This window comes from Tachypleus tridentatus, chromosome 13 (genome assembly GCF_004210375.1).
Source record: "Tachypleus tridentatus isolate NWPU-2018 chromosome 13, ASM421037v1, whole genome shotgun sequence".
Taxonomy (NCBI): domain Eukaryota; kingdom Metazoa; phylum Arthropoda; class Merostomata; order Xiphosura; family Limulidae; genus Tachypleus; species Tachypleus tridentatus.
The window spans coordinates 20,981,778-21,006,221 of record NC_134837.1 but is presented as its reverse complement, the minus strand read 5'-3'; the positions used below and the strand labels follow the sequence as shown (position 1 = coordinate 21,006,221).

Here is a 24,444-nt window from a genome sequence, read left to right as displayed (position 1 = left end):
AACGATTTGGATTTTACTTCACGATATCGTCGAATTTCTTAAAATAACTTCACTTGAGTGATGTATGTTTCCTTATGAAGGGCACCTCTGAGATAAAACAGTTAACGATAAGGCTGAAGGCCATGCAAATACTTATCTTACAGAAAACTTCATAAACAAAGTTTATTTTTGTTTTCTATTTTTAAAAACAAACATTTCAATATCCAAAGGTAATGAGATTGATTTGTAGTGGTGTAGTCTATCCAAAAATGTACTTAAACCCCTTCAGTTACGTCATAAGTATGAGCTCATACAAATTAAAGCAATTGTCATCAGGTTCTTGTCATTTAACGTTGGAGAACAGGAAAAGGGAAGGAAACTTCCTCATCTTACATTTACAAACCAAATCTTGTGTTTAGAACGTTTCTCTAGTAAAGATTCCTAAGAAATACGTTTCAAAGATCTAAAACCGCTAAATAGAATCAGTTATTTGATTTAGCTGAGGTTTCACTTTAGTTAAAATTAGGGCTTCGTTAATTCACAATTGTAACCCACTGTATTCTCTTTTGGACACAGCGAAATGTTCAAACTTGATTTCCTGAGATAAAGCATTATATTTGGTGAGTCAGTAATTTTTGCATTAACATGTTCTCGCACACAAATATTAACACATTGAATTGAACGTATAGTCGATTGCACACAGGGAACTTATAATTAATTGTAAAGAGTGTTTGATAAGTTAGGTATAAATATTTTTTCTCTAAGGCAGTAATAGTTTTGAATTCCAACAACGGGCTTGAAAACATAAATAAGTTGTACGTGTCAGTAAGCCTTTAAAGACCATTTACCATGTTTCATTATTTATAGCTGATGCAGTCAGGTAAAAGGCAAATTAGTTCGAACCACATTTTTATAGTATCTCAGGTATCACTTCGGTAGGAATGAAAACAGCCGCTGGATCTAGCCTTAAAAGCCCACTGTTATAAATGGAAAGCCTTTAAGTTTAAGAATTACGAATGTTTCACGTGATGTCATTTGACCCGCTTTGAAGTTTTATGTTATAACACAAACCACCATTTCAGTCATCTACATTCAAAACAGACAGATAATAAATAAGATGTTTTGTAACAGCTTTCGTATTATGAATATAAACTATCTTGTTATAATGTACAAATCGAAGTAACTTAACAGTTCTAATAAAATCAAATTTATTATTATGATTAAAAGTAATGGTAACAAAAGCTTGATTATTATTGGCTAGAACAAATAGAGGTAACTTTAAAAGTACAACTACCAGGGATACCAAGGTATGAGTTAGTAGTAACTATAACTACTAGTTTTGTCGTTAATGATCAGTAGTAACGTTAGTTTTAAGAACTCTTTAATACGTGTTAATCGTTTCTACGAATAAACAGTTTACGTAATCGAGAGCTAGAACAGGCATTATGATTAGAAACGACGTGTTAGCACTAATGAAATTATTACGACAAGTAGTTATCTAGGTTTATTAACAAAACCAAAGTAATGCAAAGGAAGATAATAACACTATGTAACAAACTTTTTACTTTTTCTTGTTCCTGAGCAGAAAGTGTTACTTCCCAATTGCTTATGCCTAAAATAAATGGAAAAGACCTATTTTTTTCTACAAACTTTGCTTTTGTGACCTGGGTAATGAAATTTTCACATTTACCCATTTTCCAGAACATTTCAGGTAGATTCAGTGCTGAATAGCTGATAGAGAATTTTCCCGAATTTACAAGAATTGTCTAGAATGTTGTAGAACTTACGAGAATTTTCAAGAACCTTTTAGAAATTTTTAGAACTTTCTATAGTAATATATATATACTCTTCAAAAAAAGAAACGCAAAAGGCAAAATTTGAGACATATTGTTAACAAGTTTATTCCGGGTATTTCTGTATGGCATGTGTGAAACTTTGCACATTCACTGCTGAACATCCAAAGTCTGCAAAGGCGAAGTCTGCATTAGTTGAAGTTTAACGTCACTCAACGTCAATAACGAGTATGTCCCCCGTGAGCATCAATAACTGCTTGGCATCTCCTGCCCATTGAAGCGATGAGATGACGAATCACATCCTGTGGAATGGCTGTCCACTCAGCCTGCAAAGCTGCTGCAAGCTATGATAGAGTCTGCGGTTGAGGTTGTCGCCGTCGCAGACGTCGGTCCAACTCGTCCCAAAGATGTTCGATGGGGTTTAAATCTGGTGATCTGGAGGGCCAGGAAAGAACGTTGATGTTGTGGTGTCTCAAGAAGACAATGAAGAGTCGGGCTGTGTGAGCACGGGCGTTGTCATGTGGAAAAACGTCGTTGACGTTCACCATGATGGGTTGCACATGGGGCCTAAGAATCTCGTCGACGGTTGCGTACGGTCTGATCGGAAATCCTACGCAGCCCTGGTATGGTTGAGGCAGTAGACGTCGCAGTGGTGGTCCTATCCCGAAGGTGACGTAACCGGATGTTGCGATCTTGTGCGGGCGTGGTCACACGAGGTCTGCCAGATCGTGGACGGTCACGAGTTGATCCATGTTGTTGGTGACGATTCCATAGCCTTGTGATGGTGCTTTGGTGGACATTCACAGCTCTGGCAACATCTGATCGAGATTCGCCTGCTTCCAAGCGACCAATGGTGTTGTTGCGTTGTACTTCAGTTAGTCTTGGCGCAACTGTATTGCATGTCACTGAGCTACGGAAACCGAGAACCCGTCACTTTTATAGGGATTTTGCACATGTTGCACTTGCAGAACATGCAGATCTCTCAAACAAATTTATTGGACACGAATGCGTTTTGGCGAAAAATCCGATGTTTTCCTCCGTTTTCAAAGTGCACAACTTTTATTGTTATTTTGGTCTGACAATCAGTGCCTCAACACGTGTAACATCACATACTCTGAGCTTGTAACCTTATTACATATATTTCTCTTTAAAATAACAAAAATATCCCTTTTGCGTTTCTTTATTTGAAGAGTATATATATAGGGGCTCACCACTGACCACTTCAGTTTAGTTCTAGCTGCCTAAGTAAACACATAGACCTATCTGATTTTATCAGATATGGCATCAAGAAGCTGCAAGCATTCTCTAGACGCATTCTGCTATGTATGTGGCCAATTTATCAAGACAAGAGCGAAAAAGTACTTTGTGACAGCATCTGCTAAAATATGTAAAGCTTACAAGGCATATTTCGGCATGCTTGACGGGGAACATACAAACCCTGGGCACCTCATTTTACCTGCGAACACTGCAAAAAAACTCTAGAAGGTAAGATGGATATTTTTGTTTGCTTGAGTAGTAATATTTTATGTTATACACATTTTAGACCTTTTAAAATTTATTTTTTTAATTTCCAATAGTATATAAAAATATCACATGTAAAATATTTTGCATGAGCCTCTTACACATTAATTGTGGATGAAATAAATTTATTCTTCATAAGAATTTTATTTTGCTCTTTTGCAGGATGGTACAGAGGGGAAAAGAGAGCCATGAAGTTCGCTATTCCAGGAATTTGGCATGAACCCACTGAACACTCAAGCAATTGCTACTTCTGCATGGTGGACCCTTCGAAACGTCGGGCTGGCAAAGATGCATCTGCTATCATGTATCCGGACCTTCCATCATCCATCGCCCCAGTGCCGCACTGCCCTGAGCTCCCTGTAGCCACTCCGCCAGAGAGAAAGTAGTCATCCTTAGAAGACAGCAGCAAATCAGAAAAGGGGTGGACATTGAAGATCCAGATTAGATTTCAGAGGTGCAGCTGGTGAGAGAAACCCATACTGTCCCAACCAAAGAAACCTCAATGACTTGATCAGAGATCTTGGTCTAACAATGTCGAATGCTGAGACTATATTTAGGGGCTGATATGTGAAAGTGATTTACATTACAGTCGTAAATCTCGAAAAACTACTCACTTCTAAACTGTTTTGTTCATTTTTGTACAGCTTTAATATAAATACATGTAAATCTTGATTCATATGTTGTTTTATTCAGACCTTATGTAAATGAAAATGTGCAATTTTTGCCCATTTTTACACAGAAAATAGGTTAATTCTAAGTTTTATTATTCGGGTCACAAAAGCAATGTTTGAAGGGAATAATGGCCATTTTCTGTACTTTTACAGTATAAGCAATTAAGAAATAACACATACTACCCAGGAACAAAATTTGTGTTACATAGTGTTACAAGTATAATAAATCCAGTGTGATAAATAACAATCTTACTAGTAATATCAAGGGTAATGTGTTGAATTATAGTTATACGTACTTTTAAAATAATTTTGATTATCATTAATGTACCAGTAATAACATCATTAGTATGATTATTGGGGACATACATTTTTTATTGAACTCAGTTTAATTACTAATTATCTGTGACATTATGAGTGTTGGAGACATTCTAATACTATAAAATGTTTCTGATCAGTATTAGGAAACCATTAACAAAATTATTAAAAATTAATTTAAAAAGTAAAAATAGGAGTCTTCAAGAACATACAGAAGCAAAATAGTTAACTTAAGTTAAAATGCAATCGTAAAAAGTAAGCAAACAAGATTAAGGTTTCAGATATTATTTCCTCAAACTACAAGTTTATATTTTGAGTCTTCTAAATATTACAGCTTCTAAAAATAGTAGGCCCGGTATGGCCAAGTGTGTTAAGGCGTTCGAATCGTAATCTGAGGGTCGCGGGTTTGCATCCCCGTCGTGCCAAACATGCTCGCCGTTTCAGCCGTGGAGGCGTTATAATGTGACGGTCAATCCCACTATTCGTTGCTAAAAGAGTAGCCCAAGAGTTGGCAGTGGGTGGTGATGACTAGCTGCCTTTCCTCTTGTCTTACACTGCTAAATTAGGAACGGCTAGCGCAGATAGCCCTCGAGTAGCTTTGCGCGAAATTAAAAAAAAAACAACTAAAAATAGTAGTAAAGTAAATTTCGTATGTAGTAAATTATCAGCATTTATAAAAGAAATGTGATAATTATGACCAACTTTGCTACTGTAATAATCTTGATAACTTACTATAATGTTTCTTACTGGTGACTATTTATAAGGTCATCTCAAATAAATTTGAATAATTACTACAATAAAAAATATTAGTATCTTATATCAGTTAACTACCAGGAAAAAATAATAATAGTTCTCAGCACTTACTTACTAGTAACGAGATAATTTTTATCGTTTTTTACTTTTGGGCATCATATGAAATGCCTGGAATTACTTACTATTAAATAGATTATTAAAACAAATTTGACTATACCATACCAGTATCATTATGTGGAATCGATGTCGTATTTTGAAGCGGTAATAATTCATATCTGTATCAACCAACGTTGAGTTAACAGCAGTAAAATCTATTGTGTTACAACCAGCTGTAAGATACTACGACTTTTATTATCTTCACTCTGAAAATTTATGATCTTTTCTCGGTACCTTTTCACATAACAAAATAAAAAAAAAGTAATGTTAAAAAAGGAAGGGTTTTAGTTGCTTTTAAATGCATTGATTCGTTTTGTTTTCGGATAATTATGCGAAACAATGGGTATCGATATCTACTGTGGGCAGAACATGGAAAGCTCTTTTTGTAGATTTCAGCTTTTAAGTATACACGTTTAAATCATTAGCAAATAACAAAAATCACAATCATCACAAATGAAATATTTTAAGAAAGAGAATATATGATTAATATATATTATTTAAACACAATAGTAATTCGAAAGAATTATCTTAATCCAACCGAGGGAATTTGTTTTGATAAAGACATACTTCGCTGGCACTTTGATTTTTTCAATCTCTTAATGCTAAATACGTGTTTGTTCATTTGTTCTTAAAAACTTTATTCAAAATCATTGCAGAGATAAAAATACCTGCCACATCGACACTCATGCATTCAGAATTTCACCAATTTAAGTCAACTGAAACAAATGAAAATATAACTACATAGAAGGCTTCAAATTTATTGACAATCTTTTAAAGATGTTTAAAAGTAGAAATAAATAATGAAGTGTTAATATTTCTCTTTCACATGGAAATGATAGATGTCACTCTTATCCTATTTTTTATACGAATGTTTAAAAATCCCATTGAAATTTATAGACTAACAAATTTCAGGCATCTTTACGAATGATAAGAAAATTTTGCTAAATATAATATGTTTGCCATCACATCACTCATTGCTAATGATGGTGGCTACACCAGTCTAGCTTAGATTGGTGGATAGGAAGTTCGACTAGCAGCCTGCTGGTCGTGGGTTTGAAACCCCATCCCACGAAACATGCTCATCCATTCATCTCAGCGTTATAAAGCCACTGTCAATCTCACTATTCGTTGATAAAAAAAAAAAGTAACCTAAGAGTTGGCGGTGGGTTTTGATGACTAATATTCCATCTTATTTTCTTATTTCATGCGCGCAAAAGAAATTTTCCTCATGCTCACCAGTTATCAAGTTAACGCAGATGTGCGTTACCAGTTACGTTTTTTTTTTTTTTTTTTAGGGTGGGAAGAATTTTTAGACCGTCAATCCTACTGGATCATGAGACCGCTTTCAAATGTTACATGTTGGTTATTATGCCTATTAACGGTCTTGGTCTTTAACGTGTTGAGAATTCTCACCATTAACGAGGATGTGAGTGGCTGAAATAATGAAGAGCGCGGCACTTTATTGGTTGTTGTGGGCAACGCAACTACGCACCTTTGAGAGAACACTAGTGATGACTAGCTGCCTTTACTCTAGTCTTACACTGCTAAATTGGGGAAGGCTAGCGCAGATAGCCCTCGTGTAGCTTTGCGCGAAATTCAAACCAACTGCACAGTAAAGTTAATACTTTATAGTAATGAATAATATTTTAATTTTTTAAATTTCCATCTTTAGATACTTGGAAAGTTTTCAAGAGTTTAGCTGTAAATATTAATTAGTGTTCAAATTTGTCTTTTCACATTTATAAAGTATTTGTTTGTTTTGTTTTTGAATTTCGCACAAAGCTACTCGAGGGCGATCTGTGCTAGCCGTCCCTAATTTAGCAGTGTAAGACTAGAGGGAAGGCAGCTAGTCATCACCACCCACCGCCAACTCTTGGGCTACTCTTTTATCAACGAATAGTGGGATTGACCGTCACATTATAACGCCACCACGGCTGAAAGGACGAGCATGTTTGGCGCAACAGGGATGCGAACCCGCGACCCTCAGATTACGAGTCGCACGCCTTAACGCGCTTGGCCATGCCGGGCCGTATTTATAAAGTAAATATAGATTTAAAAATTCTACATAGAATAGGATATGTTGCTAGATATTTCTAATAATCAAATAAAGGTACATTTTTACATCTATGTTTGTTTATCAATGACCATTAATGAGTATAAAACAGGAACAATATTGATATTTTGATAAAGTTAACGAAATGCGAGAGACATAATTATTGTTCGTCCTCCTGGAAACAGGTATGTTTTCTTAAAATATTTTCAAGGTAAATATTTTGAAAAGTTATTTTGCTGTTTACTAACCCTTTGGGTTTCTGGATTTGTTTACTTGAAGATAGAAAGACGCTAAAAATAGATACTAGTAAGTGACTGGATGAAGATTATAGTCACGTGTAAGGGGACCTGATCGTTGGTTTATTTTCAAGTCACTAATATGTGGATCACAATGTTGATAAAAAACAACGAAGTTCCTGAAGCTTTAACACTAAGCAGAGACAGAGAGACGGTATAAAGTCTGGTTTCATGTTTTAAACAATAAGTAAAACGAGGGAAAAAGGATTATTGTTTATTTTCATGTAAAGGTAAGCTAACATTTCAAAACGCAGTAACATTAAGTTTCTATTGTTTTTAAATATCACCATGTACTATAAAGAAGCCTGTTTACTTGAAATTATTGAGAACTAAACACAAAGCGTGAATGAGCTCTATTTAACTATTTTTTTGTGATTTTGAAAAACATAAAACTATTTTTACAATACTTGTAAAATCTTGCGGCTTAGGTAGAAAATCAAGTGTTACATGTGTATTCTTCCTGAACTCTTAGCCAAAACACTTTACTAGAGCGACTTAAATCTAATGGACGTTAATTTCAAATTGTTATTATGTTTTAAGAGTTATTACAGTTGTTACTTTTATCTTTTGTAAGCAGGATTGCTATTTATTTTATTCATCGTTAACATCTGTTTTCGTGTAAGACCTATTGAAAAATTGGTAACTATTACATTTCTGAACTATAAATCATAGTTAGCAGCGACAGTGTGTTTTTTACTTGTATGTTTGGTGTGAATTATAACAATGTTTTATGTTTAGTGTGAGGAAAAGGAAACGAACAGTATTCATTCGAGGCCAAACATGAAGTGGATAATCCTCCTGGGTTTGTTAGGCCTAACCTTAGTCTCGGTAGTTAGTGCACAGAATTATTTTCATCCTAGTGCTTGTTTAAGATGTGGCAGCCTGTCTCTAACTAATCGCCAGTATTGCTGCAATAAACTCGGATATGACTTATGTTGTCAGACTCGAGTCCCGCCAGATCCTACGGCAGGTATACCCGGCATTGGTGGTCTGCCAGGAAATCAACCTATTACAAGTATGTCGTCTGAAGAGACAACGTAGTTTAATTGGTTTTGAAGTCATATATCACTGGTTATCTTAAAGATAAAATTAAGTTTTGTAGTAACATTTTCTTAAATTAATGCTGATCTATCAAGCATTTAAGATGAGGTTAACATTTTCTATCTGAAGTAAATCAGACATTTGTTAAAAATTACGATAAAAGTAAAATTAAAACAGTAGCTTATACTAAATAACGATTTTCATACAACGATCAAGGTAGGACAATGATTTCAAATGATACTGGATTTCTTCAATCCACCTATAGATCTAAATAGAGATCGTAGTAAGAAAGCGAGACATATCTTTAGTGATGGAAAACTGATTAATTGCTGTAAGTATATGAAGAAACATATTTGTGATTATTGGTAATATTGTTAATGAAAAACAATGACGACTTTTTCTCACTTATTTATTTTCACTAGTGTACGAAGCATAAAACGTCTTTTAACCAAAAATTTCAACGGTAACAAATATACTGTTGTAACCCTACCTTAACGTTTTTATGAGCTTATCCACCATTTTATCTTGGAAGCATAAATTTATAAAGATTGCCTATACAGAAATATCTCACTAAATGCCTGTAAACTAAAAGAATTAAACACTGTCTTATTCAATGCTAAATTGCTACTTCGCTAACCCAACAGTGTTTATATCTGATGTCTCACTTACAGATTTCATGCTGTCATCTAGAACATTCTAAGTATTCTAGGCCTGCTTTTGTAAACCTTTCATCTTAACGTTCTTCACGCAGCGACACAGCGGTATTTCTGTGGACTAACAACACTAAAAATAGTTTCGATACCCATGGTGGGTAGAGCACAAATAGTCCATTGTGTAGGTTTGTGCCAAGAACAAACAAACTGATTACTTAAATATGGATCAGTTATTCAGGTGACGTTTACCGAGATCAGTTAGATCTCATAGGTTTCTTGACTTAGCAGTACAGACACATGCTTTCACATTTTACATTTTATTTCTCGTAACACTATGTAACACAAATTTTGTTCCTGGATAGTATGTGTTATTTCTTAAATGCTTATGTTGTAAAATACAGAAAATGATCATTATTCTCTTCAAACTTTGTTTTTGTGAACTGGATAATGAAATTTAGAATTTAACCTATTTTCTGTGTAAAAACGGGCAAATTTGCACATTTTCATTTATATGTATTTACACTAAAGTTATACAAAAATGAAAAAAAAATGTTTAGAAGTGAGTAGTTTTTTCGAGATTTGCGACTGTAATGTAAATCACTTTCACGTATTAGTCCCAAAATATAGTTTCCCATAATGTTTTCGTTATACGCTCCCGGGTTACAAAAGCGAAGTTTGAATAAAAAAAATAGGTATTTTCCATTTATTTTAGGCATAAGCAATTGGGCAATAACACTTTCTGTCCAGGAAAGAGAAAAAGTAAAAAAATTTGTTACATGGTGTAATTGATGATAATAAAATCATATCATTTAGTGTATAACATAGTATTTTTATTGGGAATGGAAAGATGCTAGAATTATTAAATTTTTCTTGTTATTTAAAAAGTGGAAAGACCAGATGGTATCTTTAAAACCAAAATGAGTTGAACATTGTCAGTACGGCCTTGATCAGAGTATTGTAAGAGTGACCAGTGTCATACACCTCAGGAATATAACATTAGATGAAGTAATAGGATCAAAATTATGCTATTTACAGTACAATAACAAATTCAGGGTGGCTTCAGAAACAGAGAGGGCGCTTCACTACCAGAACTGTGCACTTACAAAAATGCTACAACAGGATTCCATAATTGGAAAAAGAACAGTCAGTGCTGTGACCACTGCTTAACCCTTGTAGCTTTTAGATGAAATCAAGTCAATCGATTTCAGTCGCAAAGTATAGAGGAAGATTAAGGCCATTTATTAAATTTTCGAGCTGAACAGTTGTAAGTTATTTGACTAAAATGATTACTTTCACCAATATTTATATTAATTCATTTATTATTTTTTTCATAAACAAGATTTATTTCCTGGACAAGGAGGTTACATACAATATCCAAACGTATTTCCGATTGATCAGTGGACTTACACAGGTTACCCCAGGAAAACCTGTAGATCCAAACGACCCGTTCATAATCTACATTCGGTCGAAGATGAAGGAAGAAGAAAAGAAACCTTAACTACTATCGAAAAGTTGTAGTAAAAATGTGTTTAAAGTTCCGATTTTTTTATATTAATAAAGTTTTATTGCAGAATTGGTAACAGGAAAGTTCGAGTTATTTCTCAAAGATACTCCTAAAATATTTTTATGTTTTAAAAGACACAACGCACGACACCTTAACGTAAAACTTGGAAGAGAGAATTTAAATTCCAAGAAGTATACAGTACGTACTAATTTTATACTATTGTAGAAAATATTCTTTTAGCGCAACCTACGTATTGAAATTTAAAAATAAAAACGAAACTGAGTTTAGTAAAATAGACAAACAATAAAACAATATTTGTAGAGACACGTAATTGTTTATACTCAAAATGTGAACACCATAGTTTTGTTTGTTTTCGGCAGTCGTGTTTTTAAAAAACTTATAAAACAATGTCAATTCTATAAAAGAACATAGAACAGCAATTATAGGGTTTAACTCTTCATCTAACCACAAAACTCACATAATATACAGATGACACAAATTTTAGTATTAAAATAAAATTATCACGTATTTTTATATTATTAGTATATTGTTTACTTTTATTACGACTCATACCACATAGCATCGATATAGCTAAGTGTATTTATAGTATAATATAATATAATATAATATAATATAATTATATTTCAGATAATATATATTTGTACAGCCAAGATCTAAAAAGAGAAATAAAAGTTTGAGACTTTATACTATTCCAGTTCAAAAGGTGGTCTGTGTCATAAACACATTGATTTATATTTATTTAGTATGAAAATCGTAAGTAATGTTTTCTAAATTTCGAAAGTTTCGTCGATATAATTTCCTTTGTACATCATTAAAATAAGTTATGCTTAACATGAATTTTTAGTTTTCAACCGCGATGTCTTCCCTTTTCACGTTAAGTTTAACAATGCAAACTAAAGACTTACCAATACCGTCCTTAACATTTTGACTAAGAAAAATCATACAATATTCGCAATATTTGGAAATAGTGGATGAGAATGAACGAAGATGACCAATGTGCGATATAACTTTATATGTTTGTTTGTTTTTTGAATTTCGCACAAAGCTACTCGAGGGCTATCTGTGCTAGCCATCCCTAATTTAGTAGTGTAAGACTAGAGGGAAGGCAGCTAGTTATCACCACCCACCGCCAACTCTTAGGCTACTCTTTTACCAACGAATAGTGGAATTGACCGTCACATTATAACGCGTCCACGGCTGAAAGGGCGAACATGCATGGCGCGACGGGGAAACTTTATATGTATTGTTATCATTAAATTGACTCACTATAGGTGTGGTTCATGCAGTAAAGGCTGACTAATATTGCCTGTCATGAAATCATTGCGATAAAAGCTAAATCCTGTTCATAACGAATTACGAAAAGACTGTGAATGCAAAGTCATGTCGCATATTGGGCATTCAGTTCTAGTTATTAAACAGACATATCGAATTCGACCTGTCTATGAGAATTTGGCTGGTGATGAAATATAATCCGGTATATTTTCACGAGAAAACAGTGAACATCATGACATAAATCATAACATGCTATGGTGTACACTGTAAATATAACAAGTATTCACGATAATAATTATTAAACTAATTATTACAATTCTATTTTATCTGCGAATTCCAAACCAGATTGGATGGATGTTTTGTTAATTTTTAAAGCATTGTTAAACTTCGAAAGAGGTACTTTCCACACGTTACGAAAATATATGTCCAACCAGACAATGCGAAATGTTATCAAAATGAGTGTCTTTTACACCGAATGTACCTTGTGGCGAAAGCTTATTCAATTGAAATCATCTTTGGCAAGGGTTCATATTGATGCCAACTTTACAGTAGTGATGAAACGTATTTTGGTATTGTGTTTTTAATATGGATAATAATGCCGTATTTTCCATTCAAATGGATCGTGCTCTATTAAGCAAAAATGATTTACGAAATTCAGTTTACTTCAAGTCTGTTTAGGTTAAACAGGAAACAAGTTAAAGAACTTATGGTGAAACCTGAGAATTTATTTAAGTTTTTCAGCTGTTTCAAACGAATCAAAGAGGTTTTTTGTTTTTTTAGATTCCAAAATTCCTATATACGAGTTCTCGTCAACGAGGTATAAAACAATTGACATGAAAGATCTCAGCACTCTCAATTTTGTCACTGATACTGTTACCGTACGTGCAACCGATGAGCCGGTAAATGGTTATTCCTGAAGAGAATCTAAGAGGTAAGATCTTCCAGTAAAGCTCCTAAATGGGATATTTCGGTGAATTTTGATGTAACAACTAGTGGCTTTAAAGTGGTGGCCCGGAATGGCCAGGCGTGTTAAGGCGTTCGAATCGTAATCTGAGGGTCCTGGGTTTGAATCCCCGTCGCACCAAACATGCTCGCCCTTTCAGCCGTGGGGGCGTTATAATGTTACGGTTAATTCCGTTGGTAAAAGAGTAGCACAAGAGTTGGCGGTGGGTGGTGATAACTAGCTGCCTTTCCTCTAGCGTTACACTGCAAGATTAGGGACGGCTAGCGCAGATAGCCCTTGTGTAGCTTTGCGCGGATTTAAAAAAAAAACAAGCTTTAAAGTGCCACTGACAGGATCAGACAGCCAGATGAGGAAAGCCTGGATACCTTGTAACCATGAGGAGAAAGAGGTGCATCAACTCCAAGAGGATCTGGTGTAAATTAGGAAAGTTTTTGTGAGAGACAACGAAATTATCTGATAGCTCACATTTACATTGGTATGTTGGATAATTTACTATCATGGATACTTTAGATAAGCCATACTATCCTCTCTATCTAAGTTATAAATAATATATATTAAATTATTTTGCAGACATGTGTTTTTATGTTTAAGATTTGTTTTCCTGTTTGTTTCCTCTTTTTGTATGAGTTCAATCCAATCGTGTTGAGGTTTAAGTGACTCTCTCACTCATTTGTAAAACATCAATGTTAAAGAATCTTATTTTTCAGAATACATTTGTTGTTTTTTTCTGAAGGATAATTTAATATATAATGAATGTATTTAATTTAAGATGTGATGTTTATCACTGCTGAAAGTTTTAGTTCAATATATGATTTCATATCTGTTAAAGAATATTTTATCTTTTAAGTAAAATGTTTAAAAAGGGTGGATGAGATTTGTAACATTTTATATTTTAAAGTATTTAATTATAAGTATTGTTGGGGTAATAATTTACACGAGAAAAGTAAGAGGAGTTTAAGTTTTAAGCAAATACAAATAAAAACTATTGTGACTTGTTTATTAGGCTTAAGGCTAGGGATTTCTGCAATGCCTTGAAACGAAAAGGGCTAGTTATAGTATCAGACTACATTATATGTTTCTGGTCTAACTTAAGTTTACCAAACTTCATTTCCTTTTTCTTTCTCTACAATTCCTAAAATTGAAATATTTCATTACACAAGAGGGTTTCTAACTTTAACTTTCATTTAGAAGTAATTATGATAAATGGAAATTAGGTATATTCTTGTCTGATTTTCTTACAGGAATAATAATACGCTACTTTATTAGCATGTCAAGCTATTCTTGTTGGCATATCTCGCAGTAGTTACGGGTGAATACACCTATTATCTTCGCAGCCAACCCACGAATCGCTGTTTCATTGTGTGCGAAACTCTATAGTTGATTGTCATATTTAAAACAGTGTAACGGAATGTGAAAGCAGAATTATAATAGAATTTTCCTAGGTTTTATGTAGGTTCACACAACATAAGTTACAGGAATGTGTGTGTGAATATACACTAATAATAACCTATTATTTGATAACGTTTCCATTGCTATTACTTTTGACAAACCTTTTTTAAAATGTAATATACACATTAACACGTAATCCCTTGCCCTTCATTGAATAATGGTTGTTTTTCTATAAGCTATCAACATTTAAATTAAATATTCGGTCATTATGTAAATCTACTTGTAGTCTAACACTTCTCGCTTTTCCAAGGGCTTACTTCAGATCCAGACAAACTTTCTGACCATTCACTGGTAAATACATTTATATGACGTTTTGAATAACTTACTAGTGTACACCATGTTTTGTGTGAAGATTTACCATAACATATGTTTACAAGCCTGAACGTAGTTGCAGCAACAAAATTATCGGTGAGGATACCCAATTAACAAAAGAAAAAGTATTCTGATCTTTACAACTGGGAAAGCAAGAAGAATATGTTTAATTGTTTGTTTTGGAATTTCGCACAAAGCTACTCGAGGGCTATCTGTGCTAGCCGTCCCTAATTTAGTAGTGTAAGACTAGAGGGAAGACAGCTAGTCATCAACACCCATAGTCAACTCTTGGGCTACTCTTTTACCAACGAATAGTGGGATTGACAGTCACATTATAATGCCCGCATGGCTGAAAGGGCGAGCATGTTCGGCGCGACTGGGATGCGAACCCGCGACCCTCGGATTACGAGTCGCACGCCTTAACATGCTTGGCCATGCCGCGCCATATGTTTAATTGAGTACCAAGTAGATTTTTAGTTATACTCTAAGTAAGTAGCTTGTCATGTTCAGGTATTAATTAGAATGAATTACATATAGATATAAAAGTAAGAAATATGCTGTTATTGGTTGTATGTTCAAACTGATGGGTCATGTTAAGTCTGCTGATTTAATTTCATTTTACAAAGAAAAAGTTTTGTGGAAAGGAGCAAGCAATTCAAATAACATATATGTCAAGTTGCTACTAGTATAGAATATGATTACATAGAGTTAATACCTGGTTAAAGCTGACATTATACACTGTAAAAAAATGTATGCAAGATTAACAACTGACTCCACATACATACATTAACAAATGACATCATATGAAAAAAACACCATTACTGGTGATGTTTCTAGAAGATAATAAAACGTTGTATATATTTGACATTAAGTTCTTATCATCTTCAACAGAAAAGAAAGTAGAGCAGCTCTGATGGGGTCCATTCTCCGAAGATGGACCCTGGTTCAGAGGATAATAACATTTTGGAGTGCATCGGTACTACGATGCTCTCGTGTTTTAAGAAGGAAAAAAAAAAAAAGAAAAGAAACACTGTGCTGTAGAGATAATGGTGGAATATCACTGATTCTATGACAGAACAGGTTTTAAGTTTAGTGTTCAGAAAGTTCTCGTATCCCCGTCACACCAAACATGCTCGCCCTTTCAGCCGAGGGGGCGTTATAATGTGACGGTCAATCCCACTGTTCGTTGGTAAAAGAGTAGCCCAAGAATTGGCGGTGGGTGGTGATGACTAGCTGCCTTCCCTCTAGTCTTGCACTGCTAAATTAGGGACGGCTAGCGCAGATAGCCCTCGAGTAGATTTGCGCGAAATTCAAAACAAACAAACCAATAATAATTAAATATTTTGTGTATAAAAACATTCGTAAAACATTAATATAGTTGCTTAGAAACCGATGAAACAACACCATGAAAATAATTTAAAAGTCTATATTTTACTAAAATGGTTTAATTTAATAAGGTAGTTCAGTTATGTTTTCAAATCGACTGAAAGTTCCATTTTATCGTTTATTCGGGGAAATGTATGTAGACGTAACAAAAGAAATTATGTAGCTGAACGTGAATTAAACAAAATATGAACGTTTCGTGATGATATATATATATATATACTATATATTACGTCATTCTTAACTTTATATATATTTCTAGAAGATACCCAAAATTCTTATTAACCTAATCTTAAAAACCGAAATCTCTTCTTTAGTAATAGTAATCCCTGTTAACAAAGAAGAGATTTGTAATGTCTTTGAAAAACAGTGTTTTCGTCAGGAAATTCATTTGTTTGTACCTGAGCACAAAGCTATTGACTGGGCTGTCTGTGAGCTGCCCAGAACTGTTATCGAAACAGACACAGCACTGTGACACTGGGGGTGGGGGAGGCAGAAAACTGAAGCACAATAAGCGTGTTATTGACGTAGATTTTTTTACAATGCCTTAGACAATGATGTTTCGGTCAGAAAATTGAAGCAGACAACAAAAGCACTTTATTGACACCAATTTAAAGGATTTAGACAAAATCTTAGTTACTTAAGTGAGCTTTTGTTAGAACATTCAACTATGTATTTTAGTTAAAGGGAAGCGCATTAATGCGCTAATATCCTCATAAACATATTTAATGCAATATAATTACATTTTTATAGCACTAACGCAAAAGCAACCATCATGATCTGTTGGTTTTCCTTCTGTCACTTGTCGTTCTAGAATCTTCCATTCGAAATCCTGGAATCCTGCCAACGTCATTGCCTTTTCAATCATTGGTTGATCCAACTTTAAAGAAGGAAAATTCTCGCCCTGAACGTAATAAAACGTATTATTCAGAGCGCCTACCATTATTATTCCTCCACCAAGACCTAAGAGGGAAGCGATGTTTTTCAGAGCTTGAACATAGCTTGACCAATCACAAGCTGCAAATTCAAGGCAGAGTGACGTAATAATGATGTCAAAAGGAGCTTCTCTACGATTCAGAGGAACTGATTCAAAAACATCACAAAAGCTAACATTCTTCAACGTTTTTCGAAGTCGTTCTTCTAAGATTCTTACGCCTTCATCAAGATCACTAAAAATAGCGAAAATTCTTATTGAAACATTTTAACATCCAGGTTACATGAAAGTAGTTCACATGAAAACAAATGATTTGTCATAATCTTTAGGTACTGATCTTTTGAAAAGTTCATCTTCATTCTGAATTTTGAGGAATCTTTCAGAGATAATTTACAATAATTTTTTATTTCTTTTTAAAGAAATAGTTGAAATTATGTCCGATAGGCTTAATGCAAAATCTCATTGATTTTTTTACTGATACTGAGATTTGGATATGCACGAAAAATATTCAAAATCTTTCTTGATTTATATGTATGGGCTAAATCACAAAAGAAGTATCTGGCTCTTATAGTACTTGCTATTCTAAATCACAGAAAACTAAAGGTGAGAAATCTCATAATTTTTGGTACATTAAATTCTTATATGAAATAACTACATACGGTGTCATTTCTTATTCAACTGTCTTCAAGGAGGTGAGATACAAATTAACACACAGTATAAATGGCTAGGAAAGAACTAATGCAAACAAGGGTTAAAACAAGATTTTACTGAAAGTATGAATCCTTACAAGTTGAAAAAAAGGAGAGGACAAAACACAATACCAAGTGTATTTTCTACTGTAATAGTTGCATTCAACTTAAACACGCTGTTCTAAACAACTTATCGAAACTAATACGAAACATGTTCAGTAACATTTAATGTAAGGTATTGAAACTCACAGTTCACGGTAGGAATATCTTAACATGGGACCAGTGATGCCTACATTTCTGGTTTGTACGTCAGCTGATGGTCATGTTTTCTACAGTAACATATGTTTTCGTGTAATCTTACACATAAACACACACACATTCTAAATCCTAGGTTAATTTAGAATAATGTAACCTATGGACAACAAGAACCTCTCCAATGTTCTTGCACTCTCCATGAAAGAAATAAGGACATTAAACCCACACTTTACTTTTCATAAAAAAATTTATAGTTCTCTTAAAACTCCTGTAAAGTGCTAGCCGTCACGATTGACAAAAATCACCCTGTGAAAAAAACATGGACATTTTTTTCAGATGTTAAACTTCCTTTCATTTTCAGGATTTTCAAAAAAGAAACCAGAAACCTTTATCCTATCAATCCCCAGGTAATATTGTAGCTTCAATAAAGTCAATTTATACCTTTTTTCACAATAAAAAATATTTTACGAGATCTTAATCTCTTCATTTTGGTAAGCTTTTCATCTTTAGTGTCATTCTAGTGGCCATCCTTTTAATTATTTTCAGTAGGTCAGTAAATTTTCTAAGATAAGGATACCAAAACTGTACTCTAAATGAGGCATAACTAATGAATTATGAGAAGATAAATTTTATCTCTTTTTAACTTGTAATCAATATGACTACAAGTACACGATAAAATTCTATTATCTATTAACAGAAACAGATTATTGGTTCCATGGCTTGAGTGACTTATCAATTATTATGTCTAGATTATTTTTATTCATTCATACTATTTGATTTTTTCCAATCTGCGTAAAAAATGTGATCCAGTTCATGATAACAAATTCAAGTTCTATAAATAAACGATATTTTCCCAACTTACGTCTGATTGAAATCATTATGTAATACCTGAACATCTTTCAAACAGCTGAAGATATCCAAAAGTTGCATGCCATCAGCAAGCTTCACTAACTAACTAATTATGTCCCTATTAATCTATAGATAAAGAAGTGACTCGAGCCAAGCTGGATGGATAAAGCAAACTCTGAAAAATTACCACAGCTGTTCCAAATGGTGGAATGTTAGCACTTTTATGTTTCTAAACAAAATTAAACCTACTTTCACCATATCAAAGACAGAACCTTCGAACCTGTTTTAGTCAAAATGTGATAAAAGTTTTGTTCTTCGATCTGTTCACAAATTTTTTATGCCTTAAACCCTAAAAGGTTGCAGTCAATTTTTTTGTAAAAATACATTCTATACCTTTTATAAAAAATTAAGACTCTTAAATTATTTATAATGTGGAATTGAAGATCGAAACAAGTTTCATTATTGTCATAATCTACCATTTAAAATACAGCACTAAACTATGCTATTTAATGTTTTTAAAAGGAGAATTACTGTTCCAACGTTACAAACCATAACATTAGAAGAAAAGAGGTGTGAAAAGATTAAAAGTTGAAACTGCTAAAGTAGTGATCAGTGCGACAATCAGTGCACAGGAAAATATATTACTCATTTCTTGTTTCCTTTTTATCAGCTTCTTGTTTCACTTTAGATTGATAACACTATGTAACACAAATAACACTATGTAACAAATTTTGTTCCTGAATAGTATGTGTTATTTCTCAATTGCTTATGTTGTAAAAGTACAGAAAGAGGCCATTGTTCCCTTCAAACTTTGCTTTTGTGACCTGGATAATGAAATTTAGAAATTAACCTATTTTCTGTGTAAAAACGGGCAAATTTGCACATTTTCATTTACATAAGGTCTGAATAAAACAACATATGAATCAAAATTTACATGTATTTGTGCTAAAGTTATACAAAAATAAACAAAAAATGTTTAGAAACGAGTAGTTTTTCGAAAGTTGCGACAGAAATGTAAATTACTTTCACGTATCAGCCCCCAAATATAGTTTTCCATCATGTTTTCGTTATACGCTTCTTGGTAGCGGCGTTCAAAGTCCAGTATATCTTGGTTGAAGCGCTCGCCTTGCTCTTTTGAGTATGCTCCCATGTTCTCCTTAAATTTATCAAGATGAGCGTCAAGGATATGGACTTTCAAGGACATCTTGCAGCCCATTTTTCCGTAGTTCTTCACCAGAATCTCAACCAGTTCCACATAATTTTCGGCCTTGTGATTGCCCAAGAAGCCCCAAACTACTGCAAGAAAGCTGCCCCAAGTATTTTTTCTTTCTATTGAACTTCTTGAGGAATTCTGTGCACTCCAGGATCTTCTTTATTTGTGGTTCAACGAAGACACCAGCTTTAACCTTCGCGTCAGACAGCTTAGGGAAGAAGTCTCGAAGGTACTTGAAGGCTGCAGACTCCTTATCAAGAGCTGTGACAAATTGTTTTATATGACCCAATTTTATGTGCAATGGTAGGAACAACACCTTCTGGAGGTACACTAGTGGCTCACATTTGACATTGTGCCTCCCCAAGGAGAACTCGGTCCGTTGTGGCCAGTGTTTCCCGTTGTAGTGCACTGCAGTGTCCCTTCTGTCCCAAAGGCAAAGATAACAAGGAAACTTGGTAAAGCCTTCTTGGAGACCCATCAGGAATGCCGCCATTTTGAAGTCTCCGATAACCTCCTGGCCATAGTCATCACACTTCAAGACTTCTAGTAAGTTCTTGACACTGTTGTATTCCTCTTTGAGGTGCACCAGATGAGCCAGGGGAAGAGATGGATACTTATTCCCGTTATGGAGCAGCACAGCTTTGAGGCTTCTGGATGAGCTATCAATGAAGAGACACCACTCGTTTGGGTTACAGGCAATTCCAATTGCCTCGGACATACCGGATACATTGTGGAAGAAGCAAAATACATCTTAACGTGTGAAATTATACAACATTCTGGAAAATTCTTGTAAGTTCTACAACATTCTAGAAAGTTCTTGAAAATTCTTGAAAGTTCGAGAAAATTCTCTATCAGCTACTCAGCACTGAATCTACCTGGAATGTGCTGGAAAATGGGCAACTTTGAAAATTTCATTACCCAGATCACAAAAGCAAATTTTGAAGAGAAAAATAGGTCTTTTCCATTTACTTTTGGAATAAGCAATTGGGAAATAACACATTCTGCCCAGAAACAAGAAAAAGTAAAAATTTTGTTACCTATTGTGATTTATTTACAGTTTGCACTAGAGTGGAAGAAATGATGAAACAGAATACAATGTTTTAACAACAAAAACTTTTAATATTCATTAAGGGGGTGTTTGAAATTATTGTAAAGTGTTCGATGAAAACAAGTGCTTTAACATTCAGGATGATTTGTAGGCCCACACTGAATGAGCAAAGTCTTCAAAAATTCACATGAAAATCTTTAGTACAAATAATTACTAATAATTCAGACTTTCAATATTTACTAAAGGCTTGTAAACTTAGCTTTCGTGAAGATAAAGTTAGTAAATTTAGAGTTGAAGCAGGCATACCTTTCCAAATTTGAATTGGTCATACTGATGCAATTAAATATTTACTTAGTTCTGATTTGGGATATTGATTGTAAAGGTTATCTTGTAGGTAATAACTTAAATATCAATGTTTAGCGAATAACCTACTGAACTACATAATCTATTCAAAAACACAATATAAAATTTACAATAGGTAAGTTCTGCTTTTAGTAATTACAACGTCTCGACACAAACATCGGGTCATCATCAGGTAAGAGGCGTAAATGTAGTAAAGGATCGTTTCTCTTTGGTTTGATTTGAATTTCGCGCAAAAATGCTGTGAAAATTACATTCCCATTATCTGCTGATAACAGGTATCTTCTGATGTTAACTTTTAATTCTTATGTTCGTTTCTCGATGTTTTTTTTCGTCGATGTAATACGTTATTGGAAATTTAAAGTATGTGAGAAACTGGCGAGATGTATGAACTAACAGAAACAAACAAAGTAACTAACACGTGTGATTTGAAACGAGAAAAATACATTACAATGAATAATTAGCATGTTTATTAAGTGTATAAACAATGATTAGGAAGAATGTCATTCATACTTTACATCTTGCTCATGTAAACAGTGAGCTTGTTTTACGTCTATAATCGCAGAATCTCTTATAAGACAGCCTGCTTGGTCAATAACCAGAAGTACTACTACTTTCTTCGAACCTAAAAGTTGGAGCGTTTATTTGTTTGTGTTTGAGTTTCGCGCAAAGCTACTCGAGGGCTATCTGCGCTAATCGTCTCTAATTTAACAGTATAAGACTAGAGGGAAGGCAGTTAGTCATCACCACCCACCGTCAACTTTTGAGCTACTATTTTACCAACGAATAGTGAGATTAACCCCCATATTATAACGCTCCCACGACTGAAAGGGCAAGCATGTTCGTTTTTGTTATTAGAACTTGATCTTTGTTTCCAAATGGTTTTCTAAGATCATGTATTTTTTAATTATTTTTTATAATTTAGGGACTCAGCAGATAGCCCGATGTGGCTTTGCTATAAGAAAACAAAAACGAAATTAGGGAATATTTTTAGAGTGTATTGCATAAGTTATGTTTGAAGAATAATACGTCCTTGATCCGGGCTAGAAACTTTTGTTGAAATACTGTTTCAAATAGGATATAATTGTTTTCAATTTTGAGAAAAGCATCCCCACCAGAAAGTACACGTTCTGCGACATAATGGAAAAAAACAATTTACATTAACAATACTATATTTCATATTGTTTTTTCTATAACAATGAGTGTATTGTCATAATGAACGTTTCACAAAAACTACTATACATTAATGTCGCTCAAATCGAATCACACCTGAGTAAAACAAAACTTACCTAAATAAATCCAGTTTAGCGACAAATCGGAAGAATATGGTCCAATCCAAAGCCTGTGGATCTTTATTTAGCCATTTTTTGATCTCCTCACGATTTTTTTCTAAGTAATCACTGGACACCAGAGTATCAAAATGATAGCTAGCGGAAATTAGTGAGTGAACAGTTGGACCTGACCCAATCTCCAGACATCGTTTGCCTTTGTTGAATTTTTCTAAAGTACACAATTTGAATAGATATATGACTTCTACCAATTTTCTAATCAAAAGGTTCATCTCAGTTTTATTATTAGGGATCTTTATTTGCTACTGACACGGTTTTATGGATTATATGAGGAATAACAAAGTACAACTAAGATAACTAGAAGTAATTAGTATCTACAGTTTCAGCCATTATAAGTACATGTTTGACAGTTTGTTGCCTCACAGTTTCTATTAGTTACGACGAAGACAAAGGAATAGCTGTGTTTTAAAAATGCAGGTTTTCTGCATATATTGAATAATCTAAACATCCTATTACAATAATTCGATTTAATCGAATATTTCATGGATATATTTCATTGTGAACAAACATATACATACAAATCATAACATTATTATTACGAACTGCAATAAAAATATATAATAATCTATAATAATAAAATGGCATATCTTTTGCACCCATACTAAGTGGACTCTCAGGGTATGCAATTGTGCTTTATTACTTATCTTATCTTCGTGCGCGACAAAGAGCATAGCCTATAGTACATCCGATAAATTAAGAACTTCTAATATATATAAAAAGCCAGTGCATTTTGGTAACATTGCGTTTTTATTGAGTTTTATGGTTCAGTGAATTTTATGTTATGTTGTTTAGCAACAAAGATATGAACTAATATTGTTGTTAGTTTATTTACTGAACGTATAAGATGATAAGTGTAAACAACAAGACTGGAAAAAATATTTGTTGATTTCTCAATGTAGAGTCTCCGTTAGTTGAAGAGGCTTCATCCGTGATGACGAGGAAACTCACTTGTAGAGAAAATTGTATGTGTAAAAACGGCTGGTATGGATACAGAAAGCACTTTGTCAAGGAGGAAACAACGTTTCGACCTTCTTTGATCATCGTCAGGTTCACAAAGAACACAAAAAGTCACCTTCACACGTTTTCAAACACTGCAAGTCAAATGAACACAATATAACCATAGAAAACACTCAAATACTAAATAATGAAACAAACATAAACAAACGCAAAATTAAAGAAGCCTTACTTATAAAACAACTCAAACCCAAAATAAACCAATGCAAAGGAACACCTTTATACCTATATTAATAAATATATTCAACAACTAAGCACGCCCTCTACATTCTTACACTCAATTACACAACCGCCTTCAAACATGTGGTCAGCTATCGGTCAGTTACCTCTTTCTTTTGGTTTTAATAACGGATTTTCCATAATTCAACTACAGAGATTTCGAAAATAATAATCATTTTTCTCTCTCATGTAACGACGTTTTTCAAATCGGGAAAATGTGTAAAAATATCAAATGTTTATTTCGTTTACCACAATGAACATTTATTATTGTTATATTTGTTAATAGAAAAGGGAAGAACGTTGATGACATACGAATGGACAATCTTATTCATCCGGTGTATTTTTGTGAAATCTACATCTTTTTGTCTCAAAACTACT

General features: G+C 33.8%; 2 protein-coding genes across 4 annotated transcripts in view; one reads left to right on the top strand and one right to left on the bottom strand.

Moving 5' to 3' along the window:
• Positions 1 to 388: 388 nt before the first annotated feature.
• LOC143240142 (uncharacterized) lies at positions 389 to 10,893 on the top strand. Its single transcript, XM_076482079.1, has 4 exons — positions 389 to 599; positions 7,521 to 7,767; positions 8,276 to 8,552; positions 10,571 to 10,893. Exons 3-4 carry the CDS (start codon positions 8,318 to 8,320, stop codon positions 10,747 to 10,749), a joined length of 414 nt encoding a protein of 137 aa, XP_076338194.1. The 5' UTR covers positions 389 to 599; positions 7,521 to 7,767; positions 8,276 to 8,317; the 3' UTR covers positions 10,750 to 10,893.
• Positions 10,894 to 16,710: 5,817 nt separating this feature from the next.
• The window catches only part of LOC143240139 (nicotinamide N-methyltransferase-like), a 425,422-nt gene continuing 417,688 nt past the window's right edge, over positions 16,711 to 24,444 (bottom strand). For all 3 annotated transcript variants that reach the window (XM_076482074.1, XM_076482073.1, XM_076482075.1), the window contains exons 3-4: positions 22,774 to 22,984; positions 16,711 to 17,305 (exon numbers count right to left, since the gene is read on the bottom strand). In XM_076482074.1, coding sequence (XP_076338189.1) covers positions 16,876 to 17,305; positions 22,774 to 22,984 — 641 coding nt within the window. In that variant the 3' untranslated portion in view covers positions 16,711 to 16,875. The remainder of the gene's footprint in view (positions 17,306 to 22,773; positions 22,985 to 24,444) is intronic.